We start from the raw sequence: 27,810 nt of genomic DNA, 5'->3' as shown, positions 1-27,810 counted from the left end.
AAATTATTTGTGTAATTATCCAACTTAATATTAATTTTGTTTTATTTTGCAGAGTCACCCAAACTTATGATGCTGGAGCTTGCGTCTATTTCTACTTTGCTTTTAACTACAGAGGCATAAGCGACCCCTTATCTGTGTTTGAACAAATTGAGGTAATGTTGTCCAAGTACTTTTCCATCTCCATCCCCACCCTAGCTGTTCTTTCTCAATCTGGGTTCCAGTCTAAGTAATTTTACAATGTTCCACACTATTCACATGATAATTGAATAATAATTTCTTTGTGGTGCAAAAACTGTCATAGTGACCAACCTTTATTTTATGTAATCAATCTAAGTCGTCAATCTCTTCCTGAACTTCTTGCTGAAACAAATCTTTATCCTGCATGACTCTGAGAGGCAATGTTGGGTTTAGCAAGCGGCAAAGTTGATTTTTGTTGTTAATCAGATGGGCCGAATTGTGCTGACTTGACTGGCTGTTCCATAGGAACCACTGTTCATTTTTGGCTTGGTGACGGCCCTTTGCAATAGAGAATGAGGGTAAGATTTATTTTAAAAAACTGCTAGAGGAAAAGCGAAGGGACCCAATTCAATCCATATTCTCCAGGCATGCTGACTGACCAGCTGTGTTACTCTAGCACTGTGTCCTTTTGTGTAAACCAGCATCTGCAGTTTTTTTCTGTATTTTGACTGCTCCACTGTGAAATCTCCTCAAGGTATGCCTACTTTGAAGAATATCTCCTCCGCTCTCTAAAAAGAGGAACCAGACCCACAATATTGCCTGGTGTGCTGAGTTGCTCCAGCATTTTGTCTTTGCTGGAGGAATTCAGCTTGTTGAGCAGCCTCTGTTGGGAGGGGAAGGAATTGTTGATGTTTCAGGTCGACATTCTGCATCCGGTTAAGAGTTGCCAACCACCAACTTTACCTCGATGAAGGAAATCAGGGTGGTTTTTGTGCATCATTACACCTCATTTGCATTTAGAAATGCTTGACTTAAGAATCAATTGGCAAATATGCCCCAGCTTCGTTGTCTGTCACAGATGTCAAAAACAGCGTTGATAATATTTAAAAAAACTTGAACAATTCAAATTGTTAAATATATTCTTGGAGCTACAGATATTGCACACACTTAGTATTTTTGGAATTTCTTGCATTAGTGTAAATAAAGTATGATTTTGCCACTCTCAGCTGCTTCCCAAAACCGAAAAGTCAATGAAAAGTGCTCCCTGTGGCAAGGCTAATCTAGTTAGTCTGGTGCATTTGCCACCATTAAACATGGGGAATTGCTGCAGCTTCAGTCTCCCTTGCGTGATTTCATATTAACAAAGATAACTCGTCGGAGTTATCAACAATTTTGGGACTAATGTGTTTGCCAAAGCAGATTTTGCCCCCAGATCCAAAGCATACCACCTAATCTGTGAAACACGGTGGTGGGGGTGTTATGGCCTGGCATGTATGGCTGCTGAAGGTACTGGCTCACTTATCGTCATTGATGATACAACTTTTGATCGTAGTAGTATAATGAATTCTGAAGTGTAGAAACACATCCTATCTGCTCAAGTTCAAACAAATGCCTCAAAACATTGACTGGTGGTTCATTCTACAGCAAGTCAATGATCTCAAACATACTGTTAAAGCAACAAAGGAGTTTTTCAAAGCTGAAAAATGGTCAATTCTTGAGTGGCCAAGTCAATCACCCTATCTGAACCCAATTGAGCATTCCTTTTATATGCTGAAGAGAAAACTGAAAGGGACTAGCCCCCAAAACAAGCATTCTTCTGAAGACCAGACACCGGGCATTCATGTCTGATGATACAGTGGTCTACAAGAAGTCCAGATACGACCTTGGTAAGGCCATCAAAAAGGCCAAAAGGGACTTCTGCTCCAAACTGGAGGATGAGAGATGTTTGACATCTGTGGTGGGGCCTGAATGCAATCACCTCCTAAAAGGCAAAATCAGGAGGCAGCTCGAATGTCGGCGAAACATCACTCCCTGACGAGCTCAATGCGTTTTACGCACGCTTTGATAGGGAGAACACTGATGTGCCTTCCCGAGCCCCCATTCGCTGTGATGGTATTTCAGTCTCAGTCACAGAGGCCGACGTCAGGAAATCCTTCAGAGGGGTGAACCCTCAAAGCGCCTGGACCCGATGGTATACCCGGTCATGTTATAAAAACCTGTGCGGACCAACTGGCTGGAGCTTTTACGGACATTTTCAACCTCTCACTTCTGAGGTCTGAGGTTCCCGCCTGCTTTAAAAGGGCATCAATTATACCAGTGCCCAAGAAGAGTAAGGTGACGTGCCTCAATGAATATCGACCAGTGGCACTAACGCCTGTTGTGATGAAGTGCTTTGAGAGGTTAATCATGGCGCAAATCAACACCTACCTCGACAAAAGCCTGGACCCACTGCAGTTCGCTTACCGCCAATACAGATCAACAGTGGATGCGATCTCGCTGGCCCTCCACTCCGCTCTGGACCACTTGGGCAACAAAAACTCATATGTCAGGCTGTTATTCATTGATTACAGCTCGGCATTTAATACAATCATCCCCTCCAAGCTGGTTACCAAACTCACAGAACTGGGTCTCTGCGCATCCCTCTGCAATTGGATCCTCGATTTCCTCATTCACAGACCACAGTCTGTTCGTATTGGTGTAAATGCATCAGCCTCGATAACAATCAGCACGGGAGCACTTCAAGGCTGCATGCTCAGCCCCTTGCTGTACTCGCTCTATACTCATGACTGTGTAGCTGGTCATAGTGTGAACTCCATTAAGTTCGCTGATTACACCACTGTAGTGGGATGTATCACTGATGGGGATGAGTCGGAGTATAGAAGAGGGATCTAATGATTGTCCATATGGTGCCAGCACAATAACCTGGTCCTCAACACCAGCAAAACCAAGGAACTGATTGTGGACTTTGGAAGGAGTAGGATGGGGACCCACAGTCCCGTTTATATCAACGGGTCAATGGTGGAAAGGGTCAAGAGCTTCAAATTCCTGGGTGTGCACATCTCTGAAGATCTTTCCTGGTCCGAGAACTCTGATGCAATTATTAAGAAAGCACATCAGCGCCTCTACTTCCTGAGAAGATTACGGAGAGTCGGATTGTCAAGGAGGACTCTCTCTAACTTCTAAGGTGCACAGTAGAGAGCATGCTGACCGGTTGCATCGTGGCTTGGTTCGGCAACTTGAGCACCCTGGAGAGGAAAAGACTACAAAAAGTAGTAAACACTGCCCAGTCCATCATCGGCTCTGACCTCCCTTCCATCGAGGGGATTTATCGCAGTCGCTGCCTCAAAAAGCTGGCAGTATCATCAAGGACCCACACCATCCTGGCCACACACTCATCTCCCCGCTGCCTTCAGGTAGAAGGTACAGGAGCCTGAAGACTGCAACGACCAGGTTCAGGAATAGCTACTTCCCCACAGCCATCAGGCTATTAAACTTGGCTCGGACAAAACTCTGAACATTAATAGCCCATTATCTGTTATTTGCACTTTATCAGTTTATTTATTCATGTGTGTATATATTTACATAATGGTATATGGACACACTGATCTGTTCTGTAGTCATGCCTACTATGTTCTGTTGTGCTGAAGCAAAGCAAGAATTTCATTGTCCTATCAGGGACACATGACAATAAACTCTCTTGAATCTTAAGCTAAAGATGGCTGCAATATAGGTCTGGCAGAGCATCACCAGAGATAACACCCAGCAACTGGTGATGTCCATGAATCGCAGACTTCAAGCAGTCATTGCATGTAAAGGATATGCAACAAAATACTAAACATGACTACTTTCATTCACATGACACTGCTGTGTCCCAAACATTATGGTGCCTGAAATGGGGAGGGGGACTATGTATAAACATTTCTGTAATTTCTACATGGTGAAACCAAAATGTATAAAAATTGCCTTTATTGAAATCTGACAACGTGCATTTAAGTACAGAGGCAAATAAATAAATGATGGGTCTTTGTTTCAAACATTATGGAGGGCACTGTATAAATCGCTATGCCCTAAAATTGAGTAATTGCAGGATCAGCTGGATTTTTTTTTTTTTCATGAGCAATTCAGTGAACCCTTTCCATATCAATTCTAACATATTTTCCTTATCAAATTACTACTTCAATCCTTGGAAAGTTTTAAATATTGTCTAATCCAATGATACATGCTGTTCAACATTTATTTTGGATATTAAAATATTTTGCAATGCTCACTCTGTTGTCAAATGAAAATTAGCAGGTCTACTTTATTTGCCATAATCAAAGTGTGCTGAAAATGAAACATCTGTAGTAGAATAATTGAGGAAGAAATAGTGTGGATTATGTTGTTGAATGTGTTTAACTAAAGGCTGCAATTATTTATATTAAATCAGGCTTCAGCCAGAGAGGAAATACTTGAGAATGGAGGAAGTCTTTCTCACCATCATGGAGGTGAGTGTTTAATCTCGCCCATTTTCTGTTTTATCAATCCTTTCAGACGTGTGCTATAATTGCATTTAATGGGGTTTTATTGTAACTTCCAGTTCTATGTGTGAACGCTTAGAATTTACTTTTTCACACAGCAGATTAATCAGAGATACCCTCTGCACAAAACTGAAGGTAATTGTAGTTACTTTAGGTGATCAGATCCAGAGCTCATACTTGGATGCATTACATAGTGTAACGCCCCCTCAGATATTTATAGCAATTACAAGCTTTTCAAAATCCGTCCCTTTCACAGTTTTTGATCCTTGGAATGGTGAGCCCAACCTCAGGAGCAATCCAAGAATTTTGGGCTGAATGTGTAGGTTTTTGGATTTATTAGAATCTGAGATACTGAAGAATATGCTTTGTAGAGCAGTGGAATCAGAATCCAAAGCATATTGTAATCTAACCTAAGAGGATGAATAAAACTTGATTGAGTGCATAGGTGGAAGATTTTCCTTGAATAGATGTGACGTGGGAGTTTGTGCAGATGAATAAAGTTATTGTCTAACAAGTTTGTAGATCTTTGAAGTGCCAGAATGGTTTGACAGTGCATGTAGTGTATTTAAGTTTCAGCAAGGCTTTTGTAGATCTAACTATATTTAGACATTAATGCTTCTTTAATAATGTGTTGCTCAAACAAATAATTCGCATGGCAGGAACATGAAAAGGTGAGATATGGATATTAATGATGGATTTTATCAAATGCTTTTTTGTCTGTATATAAATAATATCCATCCCTGGTCAAGAAAGAAAAATCAGTCGGGCTGATTAGGCATGCTATCCTTCACAAATACTCTGTAAACGGTGTAAAATAAAATCCTATTATTTTCTGAACATCATTCAGGTGTTATGAAATAATGTGGATATTGCAGATATTACAGGTGCACAACCTTTTATCCGAAAGCCTTGGGACCAGACACTTTTCGTAATTCAGAATTTTTCGGCTTTCGGAATGGAAGACTTTTAGCGTAGTGGTAGAGTGTTCGGCTCATATCCGCAAGGTCGCGAGTTTGCGCCTCGATCCCGGCAGTTACTCAATCGCGAGTTTGAGTCTTCAATGTAGTTTTTTTCTTGCAGAATGGGAGAGAATAGGGAGGGTTAGGCTGGGATCATTCTCTGCGAGATGATCTTAGTGTGGGAGACAAGTGTAGGAGAGGTGTACTGACTGTGGGCAGAACTTTGGAAGTGATTGCCCACCATTCTCAAAAGCCGCTGTGTCTCCCTGTCCCTCCAACTCCAGAGGAATCCGCTGCCTGATGGGCCGCTACGGCGACAAGTGGCAGTTCGCCCACAGCCCGAGCTGCGCCCCCTCATCCGCAACCCGGGTTCCTCTGGAGTTGGAGCGGGGCTGGGCTAGAGTTGTTGCTGGCTGTGATTCTCTGGGATCTCCGTGCTTGCAGTGGGCCTGGGGGTCGGTGACCCGATGAGGGGGCGCAGCTCGGGCTGTGGGCGAACTGCCACTTGTCGCCGTAGCGGCCCATCGGGGAGCGGCTTCTGGTGGTCCTGACGTCTGTCAGCTCCTGTCCAGGGGGGTGGCTGGAGACGTCAGGACCAACAGGAACCCGCTCCCCGATGGGCCGCTACAGCGACAAGTGGCAGTTCGCCCACAGCCCGAGCTGCGCCCCCTCATCCGCAACCCGGGTTCCTCGGGAGTTGGAGCGGGGCTGGGCTAGAGTTGCTGCTGGCTGTGAGTCTCTGGGATCTCTGTGCTTGCAGTCAGTGTCCCGTTGGTCCTGACGTCTCCGGTCACACCCCTGGAATGGAGCTGAGACTGGGAAATGTACCGCCCTTGCCCCCTCCCTCTGCAACTGCAAACAACCCCACAGTTCCCAGTCTCAGCTCCTGCACAGGGGGGTGGCCGGAGACGTCACAGCCCGAGCTGCGCCCCCTCATCCGCAACCCCAAGACCAAGACGTACTTTGCACACCATCAGCTTCTGTCCCTACGGGGAGCGTGTTCCTCTGTAGTTGCAGCGGGGCTGGGCTGCTGCTGGCTGTGGGTCTCTGGGTTCTCCATGCTTGCAGTGGGCCTGGGGGCCGGTGTCCCGTTGGTCCTGACGTCTCCGGTGACTGGCACTGGCTCCGACGTGAAGACAGTGCAAAGCCCCCGCGCCGGTGCAATGGGCGGGGAGCTGGAGAGGGGAGGGAAGGGGTCACACATATGGCAGGGAAGCAGAGGGGTGTAGGTGGGGTGAAACTGAAGGGAGCGACAATTTGCTGCTGCCTGCCCGCTGAGTTAAAAAGTTCCCCCGAAAGACTCACGATACACTGTGTATCGTGAGTCTACCGTGGGAACTTTTTTAACTCAGCGGACAGGCAGCAGCAGATTGTCAATTATTAACCCTCCCGCGCAATATACCCTCACCTTCTCTTTTATGAATGGGGATTTAGTTCCCCTTTCTTCGAGGACCGCTGTCACCTCTGCGGGCCGCCCTCGGTGAACGTCTTCAAGGACCGAAAAAATGTCCGCTATTCAGAGCTTTTCGTTATTTGGAACTTCGGATAAAAGGTTGTGCACCTGTAATTCAAATGAGAACTACACAGGAAAACCCATTCTCATTTAAATTGCAAGCAGTAATCAGTTTGAAATTAAAAGGACAACGATGTAAACACAGTACTGTCTGCAGAGCACAGGCTACCAGCCTAAAGCACGAGGCAGGTTTGTAAACTGACATGACCATGAGACATTCTCCTGTCTGTCAGCTAAACATACGACAATGAGATAGGCACAAAAGCTGGAGTTACCCAGCAGGTCAGGCATTATTTCTGAAGAAATGGAATAAGTGACATGTCAGGTCAAGACTCTTCAGACTGAGAGTCAGGGGAAAGGGGATAGGCTAATTGACAAGAGACAAGCCAAGAGACATTTATTGTCACATGTACCAATTGGTACAGTAAAATTTGTGGTCACCAAACAGCCATACGAATAAAATAAAGAACACAGAACGCGATAGTCTTTAACACACATCCCCACACAGCGGTATCAAAGTTTCCCACTGTGAGGGAAGGCACCAAAGTTCAGTCCTCCTCCTCTGTTGTCCTCTTGTCTGTTCACCCGTGGTCGGGGCCACCCGAGCCCTCCGTAGTCGCCGCTACGGGTGGCCCGATGTTCAGGCTCGCTGGCCGGGCTGATGGAACTCCAACGTCGGAACGGGAGATCATCCTCAGCGGCTTGGTCCTCCGAATCGGCCACTTCTTACATGGAAGTCCACAGCTCCCGAAGTCCACGGGCCGAGCTGGGCGGAGATTCAACGCTGGCGACCCCCGGCAGAGGATCCCAGGACTCTGTGATGTTGGTCAGCACCGCCCGCGCTGGAAGCTCCGTAAACCATGGCTCCGTGATGTTGAAGCAGCAGGCCCAATGCTCCGGAGCTTCAAACGGTGATTCATGATCCTGCTCCGTGATGAATCCAGTGCTGCGCCCCCGCTGTAGCTCTGGTCCGGTGTCCGGCAGAAAGGTCTCGCCAATCCAGTTGGTAGGCCGCGAGAGGGGGGCGAGGACGCGACTCGGAGAATAGTCGCGTCCTCGCCAGAAAGTGACTGGGAAACGGATTCTCCCCTTACCCTACCCCCCTCCCCCATATAGAAATATTAAAAAAACATCCTACAGAACATACTTTTAACAAACTAAAAAAAAAAAAAAAAAAAGATAGAAAAACAAACAGACTGTAGGCAGAGGCTGCCATCATGCGGCGCCCCTCCTGGTCATTGGCATACATCAGACTCCATTCACGGACCCAAGCAGTCTTTCAAGTGCCGCAGAGGTTCACCTGCACCTCCTCCAAACTCATCTATTGCATCCGCTGCTCTAGGTGTCAGCTGCTCTACATCAGTGAGACCAAGCGTAGGCTTGGCGATAACATCGCCCAACACCTCCGCTCGGTTCGCAATAACCAACCTGATCTCCCGGTGGCTCAGCATTTCAACTCCCTATTCCGAATCCGACCTTTCTGTCATCGGCCTCCTCCATGGCCAGAGTGAGGACCACTGTAAATTGGAGGAGCAGCACCTCATATTTCGTTTGGGCAGTTTGCACCCCAGTGTTATGAACATTGACTTTCAGGTAGTCCTTACTTTCTCCTCCCCTTCTCAGCTCTCCCTCAGCCCACTGACCCCTCCTCTTCCTTTCCTCTTCCCGCTTCTCTTCTCCCCCCCCCCCCCCCCCCCCCCACCCTCACATCAGTCTGAGAAGGGTTTTGCCCCGAAACATTGACTATTTCCTTCGCTCCATAGATGCTGCCTCACTCGCTGAGTTTCTCCAGCATTTTTGTCTACCCTTGATTTTCCAGCATCTGCAGCAGGGCTCTCACTTAACCTTTTTTCTCTGTTGCCAGCCGGGCAACCTTGACAGCTTTTTAGGTTGCCAAATGACAGTTTAGGTGGTCATTTTAAGATGGCTTGTATGACGTGTGCGATAATGTGCTCGGACGAAGTGCGTAGTTACTAGTCGGAATTATGCTCAATGAAGCATTCACATATTATGTTCAAGAAGGAACTGCAGATGCTGGAAAATCGAAGGTAGACAAAAGTGCTGGAGAAACTCAGCGAGTCAAGTCAAGTTTATTTGTCACATACACATACGAGATGTGCAGTGCAGCAGCATCTATGGAGCGAAGGAAATGGGCAACGTTTCAGGCGGAAACCCATCAGTCTGAAGAAGGGTTTTGGCCCGAAACATTGCCTATTTCCTTCGCTCCATAGATGCTGCTACACCTGCTGAGTTTCTCCAGCACTGTTGTCTACATTCACATATTATTTCTGCTTCAAATAACTCACAAACTAAACATATTCACCAATCAAGACATGATATATATACCACAATGACATACAGCAAAATTATAATACAATATCTCAACTCTTTTAACACATTGCAATTAATGCAATTTCTATTAGTTCTTTCCACTTCCAAACAAAAATGTGGTTGGATTATTCAGTATATGATCAACCTGTGTCAATAAATCCTGGACCATGGTAACATCTATGCTTAACCATGCACACTACAGATTGATGCAAGCATGTTCTCTGTGAAAGACCGAAAATTATCATGTCATGGCCTTGGCATGGGTCGTTATTGCTATTGGTACAGAAACACTCTCGCTTCCCACATAATTTATCCACAACAAAATATACAGGTTGCAAGGAAATTTCTAAAGGTATTTTATGATAATAGCTGTTAAAACAGACTATACCCATCTGACAGGTTAAACATTACACTAACTGACAAGAGATGGCCAAAGTACATAACTGCAGCAAATGCTCTTTTGGTAATATGTTTAAAGGTGACATAAACAAATAATAACATTGGGAATTAAAACACATTTGATTGCATTCCGTTATCTTACATAGTCAATGTTTTCTCTGAAGACCATGAAGCACAATAGGGTCAGGCAGGGGGGCTGGGGGGAGTGGGTTGAGAAGGCAATCGGTGAGGAATGGATGGATTGAGGCAGGTGAATTAGTATGCGTTGGTTGGAGTATGTAAAATTGTGAGGGGAGAGCATGGGGGATGTCAGTGGTGTTCAGTACGGGATGGATGGGGAGGGGGGGATCAGTACAGGATGAATGGATGGTCAGTACAGGATGAATGGGGTAGAGAAAGATGCTAGAGAAACACAGCAGGTGAGGCAGCATCTATGGAGCGAAGGAAATAGGCAACGTTTCGGGTCGAGACCCTTCTTCAGACTGTTCCCCCCCATTCTTCTTGAATGGGGGGGGGGGATCAGTACAGGATGAATGGGGTGGGGTGAGGGTCAGGACTGTGGATCGGAGGGTCTGTGCAGGATGAACGAGGGGATCAGTATAGGATGAATGGGGGAATCGGTATGATATGCATGAGGGGATCAGTACAGGATGCATGAGGGGATCAGTGAAAGATGAATGGGGAAATCACTACAACGGCGCTTTCAAAACAACCCGTCTCGCATGCCGAGGCCGGGAGGAGGGATGGAGAGGGAGGCGTCCTTCCGCCGAGCGGGGTGCGGGAGGAGGCGGTGGAGCTGCTGTTGCTGCTGTTTGGGGCCCGTCATTCTCTCCGACCCTTCGTCACCACGAACCTAGTATCTTTGCCCCGCACAGCCACCGCCTATACGAAACGTCACGTTCCTATACTCCAGAGATGCTGCCTGACCTGCGGAGTTGCTCCAGTTTTTTTTGTGTCTATCGGTATAAACCAGTATTTGAATGCCAAGCCGGGCAAAATGGCTCGGTGTTTAGGTTGCCTGGTGGCACTTTGGGTGGTCAATGGCACCCGGGCAACCGCTAATTTCGAGCCCTGTGCAGTTCCTTCTTAAACTAATTTTGGGTACCTTGAGTTCTCTGATCAGAAGCTTTCAGCCCATCCATATGCATTATTGCTCCAGTAAGTGTTTGAACATTCAGAGCAATCTTGTCCATTACAATGCACTGCCATTGTGGATATGTAATTCATTGGAGCCATTTGTCAGATTAAATATTGAAGTAAATGATGTAAATGCAGCTGGTGAGATTGTATTGAATCATCTGCTGGAAGCTTGTGTATAAAAACAATGTATTTTCAGTTTGGAGAGATTCTACTGAGAGCTTCCAAGAAAATGCCTGCTTGTTGTGATGAATAAAGACTTTTATATCCACCGACTTCAGGTCTCCAGTGACTCACTTCACAGTCACAACGTCCTTAATTATAGACTCCATAAAGATTTCCTGACATTGTATGTTAGGCTAACCAGTGTGTAATTCCCTGGTTTGCTGCCCCTCACATTTCTGTGTAACGTGGGTAGATTTTACAATTTTAAGGTGGCGTTATTAAATCACCAACTTTGGAAGGTTAAGACATCTTCAATATTATGAAACTACTGTTTTTAAAATGCTTGGATCTCTCCTGAAGGGATTTCTCGTCCATTGTGAGAAACAGGCCGTCGAGCCTGCTCCGCCATTCAAGAATATGGCAGCTGACCCGATTGTAACCTCTGCTGTGCACTCGTACCATCCTCAGTAGTTAGTTTAGAGATACAGCATGGAAACGGGCCCTTGGGCCCACTGTGTCCACACCAACCAGCAATCCCCACACATTAACACTACCCTATACACACTAGGGACAATTGACATTTATACAAAGCCAATTAACCTACAAACCTGTACGCCTTTGGAATATGGGAGGAAACCAAGGAACTCTGAGAAAACCCACATGGTCCCGGGAGAGCATACAAACTCTGTATGGACAGCACCCGTAGTCAGGATTGAACCCGGGTCTCCGGCATTGCAAGTGATGCAAGGCAGCAATCTGCCACCATGCTGCCCGTTCAGTAATCGTTCACCTCTTAGTTATCTAGTATTTACCTCCACCTTACACGAAATGCACAGACAAGGCTTCCACCACCCATTTTAAGAAGAAAGCTACAAAGACTCGTGGCCTCCGAGCAAAAGTATGCCTCTTCTAATGGTTCAATGGTTTCTTTATTTTGTGTACCAAGGTAGAGTGAAATGCCTTTTTTTGCATTCAGATCAGCAAGACTATCACCATATATAAACACAATCCCCCAGTTGTACAGAATGTACAGAACAGCATCCTGAGTCTATATGCAAGAGTTACCATTTTGGCATCATTTTACAGTTCCAGTTGCAGCTGACCACAAAGGCCCATTGCAACCTTTGCCTCCATTCCAGTTGTCCTGGGAACTGTCATCCCTCTCTTTGCTCAGTCGCCTTCAGCCGTTGTTCCCTGGCAGGAGGGTGGTGGGGTGGGCAGGGCCAGATTTACGTTTAAGCTTAGGGCCTCGAGATCTAGGGGGGGCCTACTCACCTCGCTGCCTCACCGGACCCGTCGAACCTCGCCGCCTCACCGAGGAGGCCAATTCACTGGATGTGTTCAAGAGAGTTAAATATAGTTCTTAGCACTAATGGAATGGAGGCATATGGGAAGTAAGCAGCTTCTCTAGAGATGCTGCCTGACTCGCTGAGTTACTCTAGCACTTTGAGTCTGTTTTCCCGTTGAATTACACTCTGCTGACTCATGGTTGACTATCAACAGGGAATATCTTTCTGCCCCCGATCCTCGCAATTGCTCCCAGTCCCAAATCTGGAATTTTCCATCCCATCTCCCCACCACCAAGTCCCCAATCCCTGGACTCCCCCATCATAGGTGTATAATCTCCTCTGCTTCATATCCCAGGGATTAGGCATGGACATGTTGGTCGCATGGGTGAGTTGGACTGAGGGGCCAATTTCCATGCTGCATGACTCTATGACTTGAGCGGCGCAGAGAGGTATACGATAGTGGAAGAAAAACTAACAGATGCTATTACCAGCATTCACAAGGATAAGATCTGGACGGGATGAGATAGTGGATGGGACGTGGAGATTCCAGTGGCGCCGTGGTAGAGTTGCTGCCTTAAAACGCTTCACAAATCAGGACTGTCAGGGGCCATCACAAGTGAAATAGCTTAGGGCCTCTCTTCATCTAAATCCGGACTTGGTGGTGGGTAGGCGTCTCCCTCAGCTGTCCTTGGGGGCGCAGAGGTTCTTCTTACTGGGTCTTTTGTCCAGTGTTTGCCGCCGTCACCCTCCATTCTCCTCTCCGATTCCTGGTCTTCATGGAAGAGAAGGTGCCGGACTCAGTTGCTTCCATCTCCGGGCGGGTTCCTGGTTCCGCAGTGGGTGAGGAAGGAGACAGCATTTGTTGATGGCATTTTGCCACCAAAATTAAATTTGACGCAAATTAATTCTAATTGTTCCTTATCGTCATTATGTCCATATAAATAATGCTAATTTGGGTCTCTGGTCCTCTTCTATCTTTCTGTGCCAGTTTTATTTCATGTCGTATTTTAGGTTTTTGGTTTAATTTATATTTTTGCTCTTTTCATATCATATCTTATCTTATAACTATTAAAACTCTTTGTTTGTTTGTTTGTTTGCATTCATTTCCTGTCAGTCATATCTCCTCCGGAACCCGACGCGGTAATGGAGAAATTTTTACATATTCCGGTAGATTTTCCTCGTGAATTGAAAAAAAACTCCTCATTTGAAAATTTGGTTAATTATTTCCCCATTTTATTAAAATTCATCACCAAATCTGACAATTTATTCAAATCAAACTGCTGCTGATATCACAATGCCTTTGCTCGTGCCCCCCCCCCCCCCCCCCCCCCGCATCTGTGTTGAAGCACGTGATCAAGTTGTCCAGTGCTTCAACAACATGGCGGCCGTTGCGCCCAGCTCCGCCCACAACCCACCCCACAACCCGGGTATTAAACATGACTTTACAGGTATTAAACTAGAGCGAGGCCGTGGTCTTGGTCTGGGCCAGGCCGGTTCCTGAGCAAGCGGCAGCCGCCGCTGCTGCCTCACAGCTGGAAGCACGGCCTCGGCTGCTGTCAGTGTCCGCGCCGCCCGCTGTCACTGCGTCGGGCACCGGCTGCTCCAACTCCCACTTTATGGTAGTGATGCAGCAAGCATACATCAGTTCTCCTGTCGGAGAGGGGGGAGGAGAAGGGGGGGGGGGGGATGGAGAGGGCCACTCTCCCCCCCTTCCCTGCTCTCTCCCCTTCCTCTCTCTCCCCCTCCCCCCCGCCCACTGGATTGAACCGAACATCACCCGAATTATGACGTAGCTCACCTGAGACCCCGAGTGCATTCGTCCCTAGCGCCCTGTCCACAACCCCAGAAGCCCCCCGCCCCTCCCTCTCTCCCCCCTCCTCTCTCTCTTCCCCCTCTCTCTCTTCCCTTCGCCCTCTTCCCCTCACCCCCTCCTCTCTCGCTCCCCCCTCCTCCTCTCTCGCCCCCTCCCCTCTCTGTTGCCCTCTCCACCCTCTCCACCTCTTCTTTCCCCCTCTCCCCCCACCCCCCACCCCTCTCCCCCGCTCCCCCCCTCCTCCCCCTCTCTCCCCCCCCCCCCCCCCTCTCCCCCCTCTCTCTCCCCCCCTCTTCCCCCTCTCTCTCCCCCCCCCCTTCCCCCTCTCTCTTCCCCCCCCTCTCCCTCTCCCGTTGTGCCTTAAGAATGTTGTTTTCATGTATTTTAATCAGTTGACTGAAAAATTCAACATTGATATTTGGGATGAAACTCTGTTTTGCTACTTGCAGATGATTGGAAACAGATGCAAGAAATTGTTATCTTACAGATGGTACTGAATTTGGGGAGATGGTATTTGAGTCATGGGGCAGACTAAATGATATGGGTTGACTGCAAAGTTGGGCTAATGAATGGTAATTTACATTTAATTAGGGCCATCAATGTTTTTCTGGAACTGGGAAGTCTTTTGAGTTTAAACGCGATAGCTGAATACTCTCAAAAATGACAACAGTCTAGGGATATTGGCAGATGGCTACTGAATCCAACCGTGCAAGACGGGAAGCTAATTAGTTCCTAGGGTATACAGCCTGCAGGAATCGGCACCAATCAGTGATATGTTGATACCATGTCTAAAATGTTGATTGCTTATTAGAGTGATGATGTTCAGCAGCAAGACTTGGCAGCTTAAGACATTTGAGTACTTGCACATTTAAGGATAAGTTTATTTATTCTGTTGAATTGAAAGGAATGTACTTTAATTATTAAATATGATCAGCAAGTTAAATCAGTTTGGTGATTGTATTAGACAAAAAACAAACGGCTGGAGGAACTCAGTGGGCCAAGCAGCGACTGTGGAGGGAAGTTTCAGGTCAGAACCCTTCTTCACAATATTAACATTCTTGGATCCAGTCATGAAAAGCAATTGAAAGTTGGAGAGTGATTAGGGAAATTGTGTGTGGTGCTGCAGAAATTACGACCTAAATTACCAAAAGGACTTCCAGACATAACGCAGTTTAACAACATTGCCAAACCTGGGGAAACAAGCCGTTTGAAAGGAATATAATTCTGAGGTAGAGTGTATGAACAGGGCAGTCTGAGCTCATTATCAGTAATGAACTGAGGTAGTGTGGCTGCTATGTAGGCCAGCAAGAACAGAGATTGAGGACAAAGTGTATATTGGGTGTGGAGACCAGAACACCCTGTGGGAAGACCTCAAAGAGTGATGTTATACTGGCTAAGTCCAGAGGTGACCATGAAATTTAACTGCTGGAGGGTTGAAATATGTAAGGAGGTGGATTATATGGCAGAGCTGACAGTACATAGTTTTTGGAACATTAATTAAAATACCGTGGTGGAAGGCACACAATGCTTTATCAAATCTGGATGTACAGGTTCAGCCTGTCCTCAAGGGACTGGAGCAAGTGGTAAGTTGAAGTTTGTAGGTCTAACCTCGAGGTAAGGAGCAGGTCCATCAATGGGAATGGTCATCAAGTTCAGGACCTGGACACTTCGGGGCATGTGCCCGTGTCCCAGCTCCGCTGGCATTTATATTAGCCGTGTGTCTACATCTATCCTACTTTTATCTTTCAGACTTCGATATTGACCTGCTGCCAGTTTCTTGCCAGCCTATATTGTATAGAAACAATTAATTATTGCTTTCAAACAATGAATGGTGGTGCAGCATTTTCCAACATTTTGTTCCTTCTGCATTAAAAAATATATAGATAATTAGACTATGCCATAGAGTATTCATGAAACAAAATAGTTGCTAAAATTGAGGGATTGTTCTGAGACTGTAGTATGATAAGTATTAATTATTCAATGGTTGACCCCCTGAGCTTTTGTTTAGAAGATGCACTGTTTGGATATTTTATTGATTGGTTTTGTGTACTGACCTTGAGGCCTTGCTCTCTTATTCCCACAGAGAGTTTAATGTCATCGAAAAATATGGATCATCTCTTCTGTGATTTCAAGCCTAATTGTGATTAATAGTTAGCTGGGAAGGGGCTGACGAGTTTGTCGGCTTGCAGTTTCTTTGCGATAAATAGTGTTTTTGTTTTGATGAACTAAAGTGGCTTGATGTGTTACGGTTTGAAACATGGAAGTAGTATGAACTTCATTAATTCTCATGAGTTATAGAGATTTGTGGCTGGAAGGAAAGCTGAAGTAATGCAATCATCTTCTCAAAGGAATTTGGACAGGTATATAGATAGGAAAGATTTAGAGGGATATATCTGTCAAACACAGATAAGTGGGACTAGTATAGATGGGGCATCTTGGTCGGCATGGGCAAATTAGGCCAAAGGGCCTGTTTCCATTAATTTGACGAAATTAATTTATACACAGAATTGGTCTGAAATTGCTGTGTGGCAACAAACATGGCAGCCATTTTGTACATAGCTTGTTTTGCCAAACTGCAAAGATACGAGTGTATTTGTTCATTAATGCTGGCACTCTCTGCCTTTCAATAACATTATAGGATCGTTGATGTACCCTTGAACTTGCAGGTGGAGTTTTGATTTATGTTATGTCACTGCATTGATAGCATCTTCAGCAGTGCTGGATTTCTTAGTCTTTTGTAAATTTACATTGTGCCAAAGCAGAGGTGATATCTGTTGTCATTTACTGAGATTGGCTATTATTTTTAATTGCTAAATGTTGGTTGGAATTGATCTGTAAATATTTAATTTAAACAGCATTCATATTGAACTATTTAAAATTAAATTCAGTTGGGAGTAGATTGTGGAATGTTTTGTATACAGTAGGTGTTCTATCAGAATCACAGTCGTATAATAGAAGCAGGTAAACAGCCATATCGGTGACAAATGTAGGCCAGGCTAGGCAAGGATGGTAGATTTCCATCTCTGAAGGATATTTATTGAACTTGATCGTTTTTTATGGTAGTTTGTCGGTCAAGACGAATCATAGAGGTAGAGATATTCAGCATGAAAACAAGCCCTTTGGCCCAACTTGTCCGTGCTAGCCAAGTTGCTCCACTGAACTAGTCCTACATGCTTATCCTTGGCTCCCCTCTGTCCAAATATTTTCTAAATACGTCCCTGTCCAATTTGTATAGAGTAATTGTACTTTCCCCTGCTACTTCCCCATGTAGCTTATTTCATATCTGCGCCATCACCCGTGGAAAAGCTTGTCCTTTGGGGTCCCTTTTAAATCTTTTCTGTCTCACAAACATCTGGCCTCCAGTGTAGACTCTTCTACCCTGGGGAAAACACTGTGACTATTCACCTTATCTTTTGGCTCCTGTAGACTCGACAATAATGAGTAGTATTCATAAAATTTGTGCCGAACCAGGCCTGTTAAGTTGAAATTTATTCTTGTTACATACTGTGGAACCATCAGTTTTACTATTATTCAACCACTTAGCATATCTTCTATTACCACTAATTTTTTTAGCAGGCTGAAAACGTGTTTCTATTATTTTTTAAATGTGATGAAAATTGAATATGGCTTTGTCTTTCAAAGATGATGTATTAAACAAATTTTAAGCAAGACCATAAATAGCAACCATGTGATCTACAGGTTCTCGGCTCACTAGTCAAATTAATATTTGATTTGCTGTGATAAAAATATAAACGGAGGAAATATGATAAGATGGATGTGCAAATTAATGTTTTGACAAAGCTAATGATGCACTCCAAGTCCCTTCTGCTTTTAGAGATGTGCATGGCTTCATTTCGTATGCAGGGATGTTTTTTTTCTAGCTGATCAAACGTCAGTGCAATTCCATGTGGGGTTAGTTATGCTGGAGGTGCGCACTCAAGTACACACGTTAGTTTTTAACACCCTCTAATATCAACGACGTTCCATCCAGTCAACTACTGATCAGATTTTTTTCCTAGATGTTTATGTTTGTAAATACAAATTTTATATTTGGTATTCGTACAAGCTATTGAAAATTATTTTGGATTCTTCCTTTCTCAGCACGGTTTGGACCTGCTTTGTAGACAGATTTATGTTGTGAAGCTTTAAGGTGACTTTCTGAGCTGGACCTTTGATTTTTGCTGCATGAATTAATATACATAAAATAGTTTGACTAATTTTAGAGCTGCTGTATAGGAACTGACCCTTTGGCCCACCATGTCACACTGACCATCGATCACCATTCACACTAGTTCTATGTTATCTTACTTTCTCATCCACTCCCTACACACTAAGGCAATTTTACAGATGTCAATGAACCTAAAACAAAGTGAGTGTCGGTTCTTTCAGTATTTATTCCAAAATAACCGTTCCTCAATTGTACAGATTTCTTTGGTGGGGAAGAGTGGTGCTGGTAGTGGTGATGATGATCAAGGGAAATCAAGATTTAACATTTTTTCAATTAGTTGTACTAGTTACAATGATCATTAGATGGTCCACCAAAATATAGATAGATTTCAAATACCTGTGACCAAAAGATACACCTTAACATTGGACATTGCTGAAGATAATGAAGACCTTGCTGTAATATGTGTGGTTATTTTTTTCATTCGGCTTCGTAACGTTGCTATTTCTGCATCCAAGTGTGAACTCGGGGTTTGTACTGTGAGGAACTCCTTTGGGAAAGCTTTGAGCTTAATGGCGTTATGAATTTTTAGTTCAATAAATCATGAAGCATTGGATTTCCTCTCTTAAATAATTTAACATGGTATTTGACGTTTAAAAAATATATATATTATCTCAACATAGTATCTATTAAAGCATTTTATGTCTTCACAGTGGGAAAATTGCGAAAACGATGGTTAAAGGAAAGCATATCTGATGTCGGAGTGGGGATGCTGAAATCTGTTAAGGAGTACGTGGATCCCAACAACATATTTGGAAACCGAAACCTCCTATAAATCAATTGTGCTCTGCAATAAAGCTTGGATTCTTGAAAAAGAAAGAAATCCCATTGTCTTAAACCTGAAATCTCCAGACTATCAAAAAATTAACATTTGTAATGAAAGCATTTAAGATAGAATTATTTGGCTGATTTCTTTAATTTGGGATTTGAAGCACATACTAGCAGAAAAGATCTGTGTCGAGTGCAGTGCCCTGTTCCACTAAAGCTGAGAATGTTTTTGATGAATGTGTGCAGCAGCAAAGATGACATACAAATGTCACATTAAAAAAAAAGAATACATGGAGGTTGCTTACAATTATCTTGTTTTTAAAGGCATGGTTGGTCAGCTCTGCAATTTCTGCCTATTTAAGTCCTTCAAAAACTTCTGCACTAATTACATAGCCATACCTGCTTCTTACTGGTAACATTTTTGCATGTTAATTCAATTCTATAAGCAAATGTTACTATATGTTAAACTTTATACAATGTTCATTTTAATTATATGATTTTTTTTCCCTTTGTTTTCCCGAGAGGGAAAATATATCATTGTACAGAGTGCACACTGTAACACACCACCTTTGTGAATTATGGGTTTCTGATTAAATAAAACACTGCAATTGTTTACTATTCCAGAAATAAATGGTTTTCCTTGTGTGCACTGGAAATTAAATGGACCTTAATGTTTGCATAGAGATATGTGGATGTTACTTATATCCTTACTAATTATCTTTTGGATTCTTTCAATATTGCATATTTTTTCAGTGTCTTTGTATGAGGCTATTTTATCTTTGCTGAGCATTAAACAGGTTACATTGAGTTTCTGTAAATGAAAATCTAAAATTACAGCAGTAAGACTTTTTATTCGTATGTGTACTGGAACTTGTTACATTTAATATATAACATTATTGTAGTGTAATTCACTCATTTTGCTACTCATGACATCAGCATTTTTGCTTGGATGAAAATCAAGTTTGGTGTATGAAAACATTGATCAACATTGTACAATGTTCTGTACTACATTTGAAAGATATGTTTATAATTCCAGAAACAATCCACATTTTGCTAAATGTGTTGCTGTTAACATGAGTTTCTGGCATTTTGTTTGTGAAAGAACAAGAATAATTAGGGACTGTCACCAATGATGTATAATCATGTGTGATTGATTCTTTCTTTAGTGCCCTAAATTGGTGTGGATATGGTGTGCCTTTTGCCAGAAGTAATGTTTGTTGTAATGTCGATTGTTCTTTTTTTCCTTCACTTGAACTAAGCAGATGTGCACATTTCTCAGGCATAGAATTTATTTAGATAAAATACAGTGAGCTAGTCACCTGCCCAGATTTTCATATGTATAAGAAACAATCCCACCTGTAACTTGAAAAGTGATAGCAGTGCGCTCAAAAGCAGAGAAAAGGAAGCAAGATTGATGCCAGTTTGAGCTGTTGAGAGTTACTGATACCGATGAACCTGAGCTTGGGTGATTTTCCATTTGTTGGGAATGGGGAAAATAGAGGGGGGGGGGGGGGGGGGAATGGAAGAGTTCCTGTTGCCTTTCCACAACTCTATGATAAAGCAGCCTGGAGATTGGTAGTCTACACAGCACTCGGGCTACCATTGTGTAACAAGAGAGGTAAAGCAGACGATGTTACAAATACGGGATACTTGGCTAAAAATTGGCTCTGTGTGTTTTGGTTAATTTCACTCTTTATTTGTAATAAACTTTATATGAAAAGTACTTTTTGAATCTTCAATTTCCCATGTGTTTTTCTGGAGGTGATTTATAAAACACAAGCATGTTGGAAGCTTTTTGAATCATTTGTAAACATTCTGTACTTGAACACTGTTTTGTCAACCTCGTTTTCAAAGTTTTCATATATTTTCAACAAGCTATTTCTTTAACTCTCTTGGCCCCTGCATTTCTGTTGGCAAAGCACTGACATGATGTAATTTGGAATTCACTTTAAATAAACTTGTATGGAATTGCTTGTTGGACTTCGATATTTCATTTGTAACCAGGTGTCAAATTTACTGAATATTGGATGCCTAAACTTGGATTTCATGATAGATATGAAAAAAGGTGAAAACCTCACAGCGCCAGATACCCGGGTTCAATCCTGACCTTTGATGCTTTCTCTGCAGAGTTTGTATGTTTTCTGTTATCTCGTGGGTTTCCTCTGGGTGCTCCAGTTTCCTCCCACATCCAAAATATGTCCTGTTTTGTAGTTTAATTGCTCCTTGTGTGAAGAGAGTGTATGTGAACATGGGATAACATAGAACTGGTGTGAACAGGGGATTGATGGTCAGTATGGACACGGTGGACCGAAGGGCCTGTTTCCATGTTGTATCACTAAACTAAATTAGTGGGTACCATGTTCACATGGTTGGAGTCAACAACCCTTCTGAGGGCTGGTCCCCCAACTCAATATTCCATCTCCCCACCAATTCCAATATTGGTGGCCAGTGGGGGCAGGGGGACTTTCTGGAGTGCTAGTATGGGTGTTGTGGGCCAAAGGGACTGGTTTCCTGAGGGCTAGTATGGTCATTGTGGGCCGAATGGCAGTCACTCACGGCTATTCCTTGAAATTCCATTTCAAGTAGAGTGCAGGCCACCAAGTCCAATTTCATACCATTTCAAGCAGATGCAGGCCACCAAATCCAAATACAATTTCATACAATTTCAAGCAGAGTGCAGGCCACCAAATCCAAATGTAATTGCACACAATTTGGGCTTTACACTCCTGCCCCCCTGGAAGGGGCGTTACCTTCATCATGGTGATTGACAGGCGAGAGGACCAATCAGCTAATCTCAAGGTTTTTTAAACATACATAACTTTTTATTTTTCATGGATCGGAAAAATCTTTGGGGCTGCCTCAGCGGAGAAGGACTGTGAGTAAGATGGCCAAAAAATATAGCGATTTATTGAAGCGTTTTTTCTAAAATCAATATACAACGCAGACAGGAAGTGGTCAAGATGAGACTTTTAATTATATATATATCAACAAAATCAATCCGTTGGCCGTTCCTGGTCTTTAAATTTCTGCAGTTCCTGCTATGGTTGCAGGTCCCAGATGTCCTGATTGATTCCCAGTGTATTTTCCTCAATCGATTATTTTGTGTGTTATATTGACGGGCTCTGCACTTTTCAGTCAAGGAATAAAGTTAGTGACGCCAAGCTCTGAAGCAGAGACTCTCATACACATCGTCAAATTGCACCCATTCCCTTTGCTTCAGGAAGTTTATTTCATAATGCTAGACCTTGTTTTCAAACCTCTCTGCATAAAAGTCCACTGTATTTCATTTCATCTCTAACTTGTTCTGGCTACATCCTTGTTTCTATCACTCTGTAGCTAGCTCTTGTCATCTAATGCAGTGTGAACATATTCATTGACTCATGCAGTGTCCTTGTAAATCTTCTCTGCACCCTTTCAAGCTTGTCACCATCTTTCCTATAACATGGTGGCCAAAGGTGAACACAGCCTCACCCGCGTCCTACACAACTGCAACAACGGCCCCCCAACCCATCAATTGTGACATTTTATCAGCTGCTGCCTTGCTTCTAAAGGCCTCTATTTGTATTTTTTATCTAAAAGAGTTCTAGCATGATCTACTCACTGTGAGGAATATAGTTTGTTTTGGATGCTGCATGTTTGCTAAACGCACCTTGGTGGTCTGTATGATTCTTTGCATGGAAGTTTCCCTAATCTTCATGGTATTTCTGGGGCAGCAAACATACAGAAGGAATTGGAGGTATTACTCTTGTTACATACTCTGTAAAAGTAGATTAAGGATATCTGTGAGTTGCTGAAAAAAATCTTGTTACTAGTTGAAAGGAACTGATTAATGATTAGGAAACAAATCAATGAAATCTTTATACCAAATGCCAAGAAGAATCTTCTTACAACCACCCTAAACGTGCAAGTAAAATTGAACCACTTTCAACCTCTGTATGTGAAATGCCCCTCTATTTACACAGCAAAAGAACTAAAAATCGGCAATTTATCTTTCTTGCATGATTTACTGCAGTAAACTACGTATTCCATGTTTTAAATTATAATCAAAACAAGGAAGTCATTAGCTGCATTGCACCAGTGCTTGCAGCTATTCAACTGAATGTAGCTATTTCAATATGATTTTTTGGTCCATGGTATATGTTATTGTCTCTTTATAAATACTTAATCTCATTCATTTTAAAATCATGACATAGCCTTTGGTCTGCAGTTAAGTTTGCCTCGTTCTAATAATCCTTCTGAAAAATTCTCTTGCACTTTCCTCCACTTTACCTGTTATAAACTTGTAGCTATGTGCATTTGTTACTGTGTAGGAAGGAACTGCAGATGCTGGTTTACATCCTAGAAAGACACAGAAGCTGGAGTAACTTAGTGGGGCAGGCAACATCTCGGGAGAGAAGGAATGGGTCAAGATCCTTCTTCAGTCTGTTACTTCTCTCCAGAGTTGCTGCCTATCCCGCTGAGTTACTCCAGCATTTTATGTCTATTATCCATTTGTTACGGATTTGCCAATCAGTAGAAACACCTTTTCACTGCTTAACCCATTAAAGTCATTCAAATGTTTGAAATTTTCCATTAAGGGCACCTCTGTGTTATGTTTTGTTTCAAGATTTCCTTAATCGTAATTTCCAATTCTTAACTTATTTTCCTAATCATTGTATAAAATAATCAACATATATATATATATATATATATTATAGTGAGGCAAAATAGTTGTTCAGAGTTGTCTTGGGTATATTACATTTTACATGACATTTTGAGTACATTTTGACATTATTCCTCCTAGTTCTCTCCGACTGAAAGGTGCACTGCAAAATTCCACTGGTGATAGAATTAAATACTGTATTATATCAAGGCATGATGATTTGAGCCTTTCAAGGTTGTGGAAGAGTTGATAGTACTTAACTTCCCAAAGGTATCTGCATTTTGGCAACGTCAGGCTTTAGTTTCTGCTAAGCCTCATAACATCAGTCATCACCTCACATGTATAAATTAATTCAGGTCTTAAATTGACAACAGTTTAAAACATTTTAATTTAAAAGAACATCAGTGATGGCATAGGGGATTGGAATGTTTAGGTTTATTACTGTCCTACACACTAGCACAATCCTACACTTGAGGGGCAATTTACAATTTTTACCAAAGGCAATTAACTTACAAACCTGTACATCTTTGGAGTGGGAGGAAACCGGAGCACCCGGAGAAAACCTACACGGTCATATGGTGAACGTACAAACTCCTTACATACAGCAGTCATAGTCAGGATCGAACCAGGGTCTCTGGCACTGTCAAGCAGCAATTCTACTGCTCCGCCACTGTGCCACCCTCTGTTTCTGAGTCTAGTGGTGCGCATTTTCAAGCTTCTGTATCGTATGCCTGATGGGAGCATGATGGCTGTTTTCCTGAGGCACCAAAGGGAATCATGAGAATGAATGGCAATCGGATTGCGATACTCATAAGTAGGTTGCAGGGAGCCAGTTTTAGTACTTATACATGCAGAGAGGAATCATTTTTACAGGAAGCATGTTTAACCGACCCGCGGGCTGGCTTCATGGTCACTGATCAATCATTACTTGATAAAGTCTATGTCCGATTTTGGAATATGGTATTCCAGGACTTGGGATTTTGGATTAATCTTACTTTTCCACTGCTTTGTGTGTCAAAATATATATTTTTTAATCCCATTGTATTTTATGATGTAGATACATATTCATAAAGTATGTGTTATGGTATTCCAGATAAGGACAGGTAAATTATCATATGTTTCTTCATGAAGCAAAAAAAAAAAACAAAGAAAGGGATAGCAAAACTCAGCAGGCTTCGGGTTCTTGATACCTCTACTCTAGGTAAAAACTGCATTCACTCTATCCATTCCGCTCATGGTCTTAACGTTGTCTGTCCTTTTCCCTCACAGATGCTGCCTGGCCTGCTGAGTTCTTCCGCCATTTTGTTTTTTGCTTAAGATTCAAGCATTGCAGCCTTTTGTGTTTGTTAATATTGGCACGCCTTTTGGCCGCTACAAGTTTCTGCAAACGCCCTTTGGCATCAACTCCGCCAGTGAAGTTTTCCAGCGTGGGATGGAACAGCTGTTCGCAGGATACCCTTATGCCATTATTGTCGATGACATCCTCGTTGCTGGCCATGACATGTCAGAACACAATGCCAATTTAAAGAAGGCACTGAATCGCACCAAGGACATTAACCTCAAGCTCAACCCCCTAAAATGCGGATTTTGTGTCAGGGAAGTGAAGTGTGTGGGACATGTTTGTACTAGTGAGGAACACAAACCAGATCCTTCCAAGACCATTGCCGTCAACAAACTGCCGGTTTCCACAGACGTAACCAGTTTACAAAGATTCCTGGGCATGGTGAATTACCTGGGTAAATTCATTCCGAACTTCAGCGAACTGTCAGCACCACTGCGGCAGCTAACACACAAGGATGCGACCTGATCCTGGTACGCACAACAGCAGAAAGCATTCGATACCCTAAAACAGCAGTTATCCTGCCCCTGACTGGCTTACTTTGATGTGAAGCTGCCTGTAACGCTAACCTGTGATGCCTCCCAGTATGGATTGGGTGCTGCCTGGCTTCAGAGCACCAGTGATGGTGACAATGGACAATTGAGAAGGAACTACTGACAGTGGTCTTTGCCTGCGCAAAATTCAAAGACTTTATTTTTGGAAAGACTGTGACTGTTGAAACAGACCACCAGTACCTGATCAGCATTTTGAACAAGCCAATCCATGCTGCTCCTGCCCGGCTGCAGCGGATGATGATGCAGCTTCAAAGGTACGATATCAACCTGGTTTACAAACCAGGCAAAGACTTGCACTTAGCCGACAGTCTATCCAGAGCCCCACGCAAGACCTGCGAGCAACAACCGACAGGCAATGACACCTACATTGTGATGATGGTGTCTTACCTTCCCACAGAGTGCCTGACGACTTGGCTGCCCAGACAGCAGCCGATGACACCCTACAGTCCCTGTCCTCAATCATCCGGCATGGCTGGCCAGATAAACAGCACAAGGTACCTGTTGCCATTCGCCCGTACTTCCCGGTCCGCGATGAGCTGGCGCTCTAGGATGGCGCGATTGTCAAGGGACACAAACGGTCTATTCCAACTGTTCTACGTGATAAATATTTCGACTCAGTCCACGGGGGACATCCCGGCACCGAGGCAACCATTCTTCGAGCCAAGAGCATGTTTATCCAGCCCAGAATGACCGAGCTTATACGGGAGAAGGTGGAAGACTGCGCGATCTGCAACAGCCTGGCACCCCATCAACCAAAGCAGCCGCTTCTCTCTCACCCAGTCTCTGCCTTACCATGGGCCACACTGACAACAGACATTTTCGAATAGCGTGGTAAACAATACCTGGTTCTGGTCGACTCATATTCAGGATGGTTTGAGATCAATCTGCTTCCCAGCCCCACTTCAGCAATGGTGGTTCAAGAACTAGCGCAACACTTTTCAAGTCATGGGGTGCCCGCGAAACTCCTGTCTGACAACGGACGCCAGTGTTTCAAGAATTTTGCCCAACGATGGGACTTTTGTCACATTACCAGCAGTCCCAAATTCCCTCAATCGAACGGGCTGGCCGAGCGGGCAGTCCGGAGTGCCAAACAGGTGATGGAAAGATCTCATTTGGCAAAATCTGATGTTTACCTGGACTTGCTCAACTTAAGAACCATTGCCCGCGACCCAGTGCGAGGGTCTCCTGCCCAACGCCTCATGTCAAGGCCAACCCGTACCACGCTGCCCGTACACAAGCAACTACTACAGCCACAGGTTCTTCAGCCATCAGTAATTCAAGCACAACTTCAGCATAAGCGCGAGATCCAGAAACACTCGAATGACGGAACAAGCAGGCCAATATCCCTTTCCCTGTATTTCTCTTGGGCTTTTCCTCTCTTTCCCCAACTCCTATCTCCTCCATCTGCCAGTCCATCTGAGTGTAGATATGAAGTTCTTCTTGGCTGTCTATCTGTATGTGTGGACTTTCCATTAAAAGTCATCCATGATCATTATCTCACAATCCTTCAGGTGTTTTTGCCACTCATTTCTCATCAAGTCATGGGTTCAAACAACGGTTGTTTAATTATCAGTTCTGAACCATTGTTGCATTGGGGCACAGTTGTTATTGCTTGTTGTAGAAATGCCCAGGGGTACTTTGTCATGAAATCCATTGTCTTTGCTTCCTGACACCTTGGTTGATTCCCATTTTTCATCCCCAAACGAAGATGACTTTCCTTTGCGTAGGAACATCAGGTGCTGGTTCAAACGGAAGATAGATGCAAAAAGCTGGAGTAACTCAGTGGATCAGGCAGCATCTCTGGAGAAAAGGAATAGGTGACATTTCGGGTCGAGACCCTTCTTCAGACTGAGAGTCAGGGGAAAGGGAAACGAGATATAGACGGTGATATAGAGAGATATAGAACAAATGAATGAAAGATATGCAACAAAGTAACGATGATAAAGGAAACAGGCCATTGGTAGCTGTGTGTTAGGTGAGAACGAGTTACAGACAATGAGACTCAACAAGACGACTTTGAAGCTGGTATAACTTGGGTGGGGGAGGGATGGAGAGAGAGAGAGAGAGGAGATGCAAGGGCTACATGAAGTTAGGCACTATCCTTTTTTTCAGTCGCAGGCACAAAACCTTGTTTCAAATAAGTTCCCACTTCGGACCCAAACTCATTGTTTCATACGACCTTCCTCCTGTATTAGTGGAAT

The 27,810-nt window shown here is 43.7% G+C and overlaps 1 protein-coding gene across 1 annotated transcript in view; it reads left to right on the top strand.

Moving 5' to 3' along the window:
* The window catches only part of agps (alkylglycerone phosphate synthase), a 103,274-nt gene extending 82,227 nt beyond the window's left edge, over positions 1 to 21,047 (top strand). Inside the window, exons 18-20 of the mRNA XM_055637902.1 lie at positions 53 to 152; positions 4,385 to 4,442; positions 18,960 to 21,047. Of these exons, the coding sequence (XP_055493877.1) occupies positions 53 to 152; positions 4,385 to 4,442; positions 18,960 to 19,081 (280 nt within the window). The 3' untranslated portion in view covers positions 19,082 to 21,047. The remainder of the gene's footprint in view (positions 1 to 52; positions 153 to 4,384; positions 4,443 to 18,959) is intronic.
* The last annotated feature ends 6,763 nt before the right edge of the window (positions 21,048 to 27,810 follow it).

This window comes from Leucoraja erinacea, chromosome 7 (assembly GCF_028641065.1).
Source record: "Leucoraja erinacea ecotype New England chromosome 7, Leri_hhj_1, whole genome shotgun sequence".
Lineage (NCBI taxonomy): Eukaryota > Metazoa > Chordata > Chondrichthyes > Rajiformes > Rajidae > Leucoraja > Leucoraja erinaceus.
The sequence above is the reverse complement of the archived record's forward strand: the minus strand, read 5'-3'. Positions and strand labels throughout refer to the sequence as shown.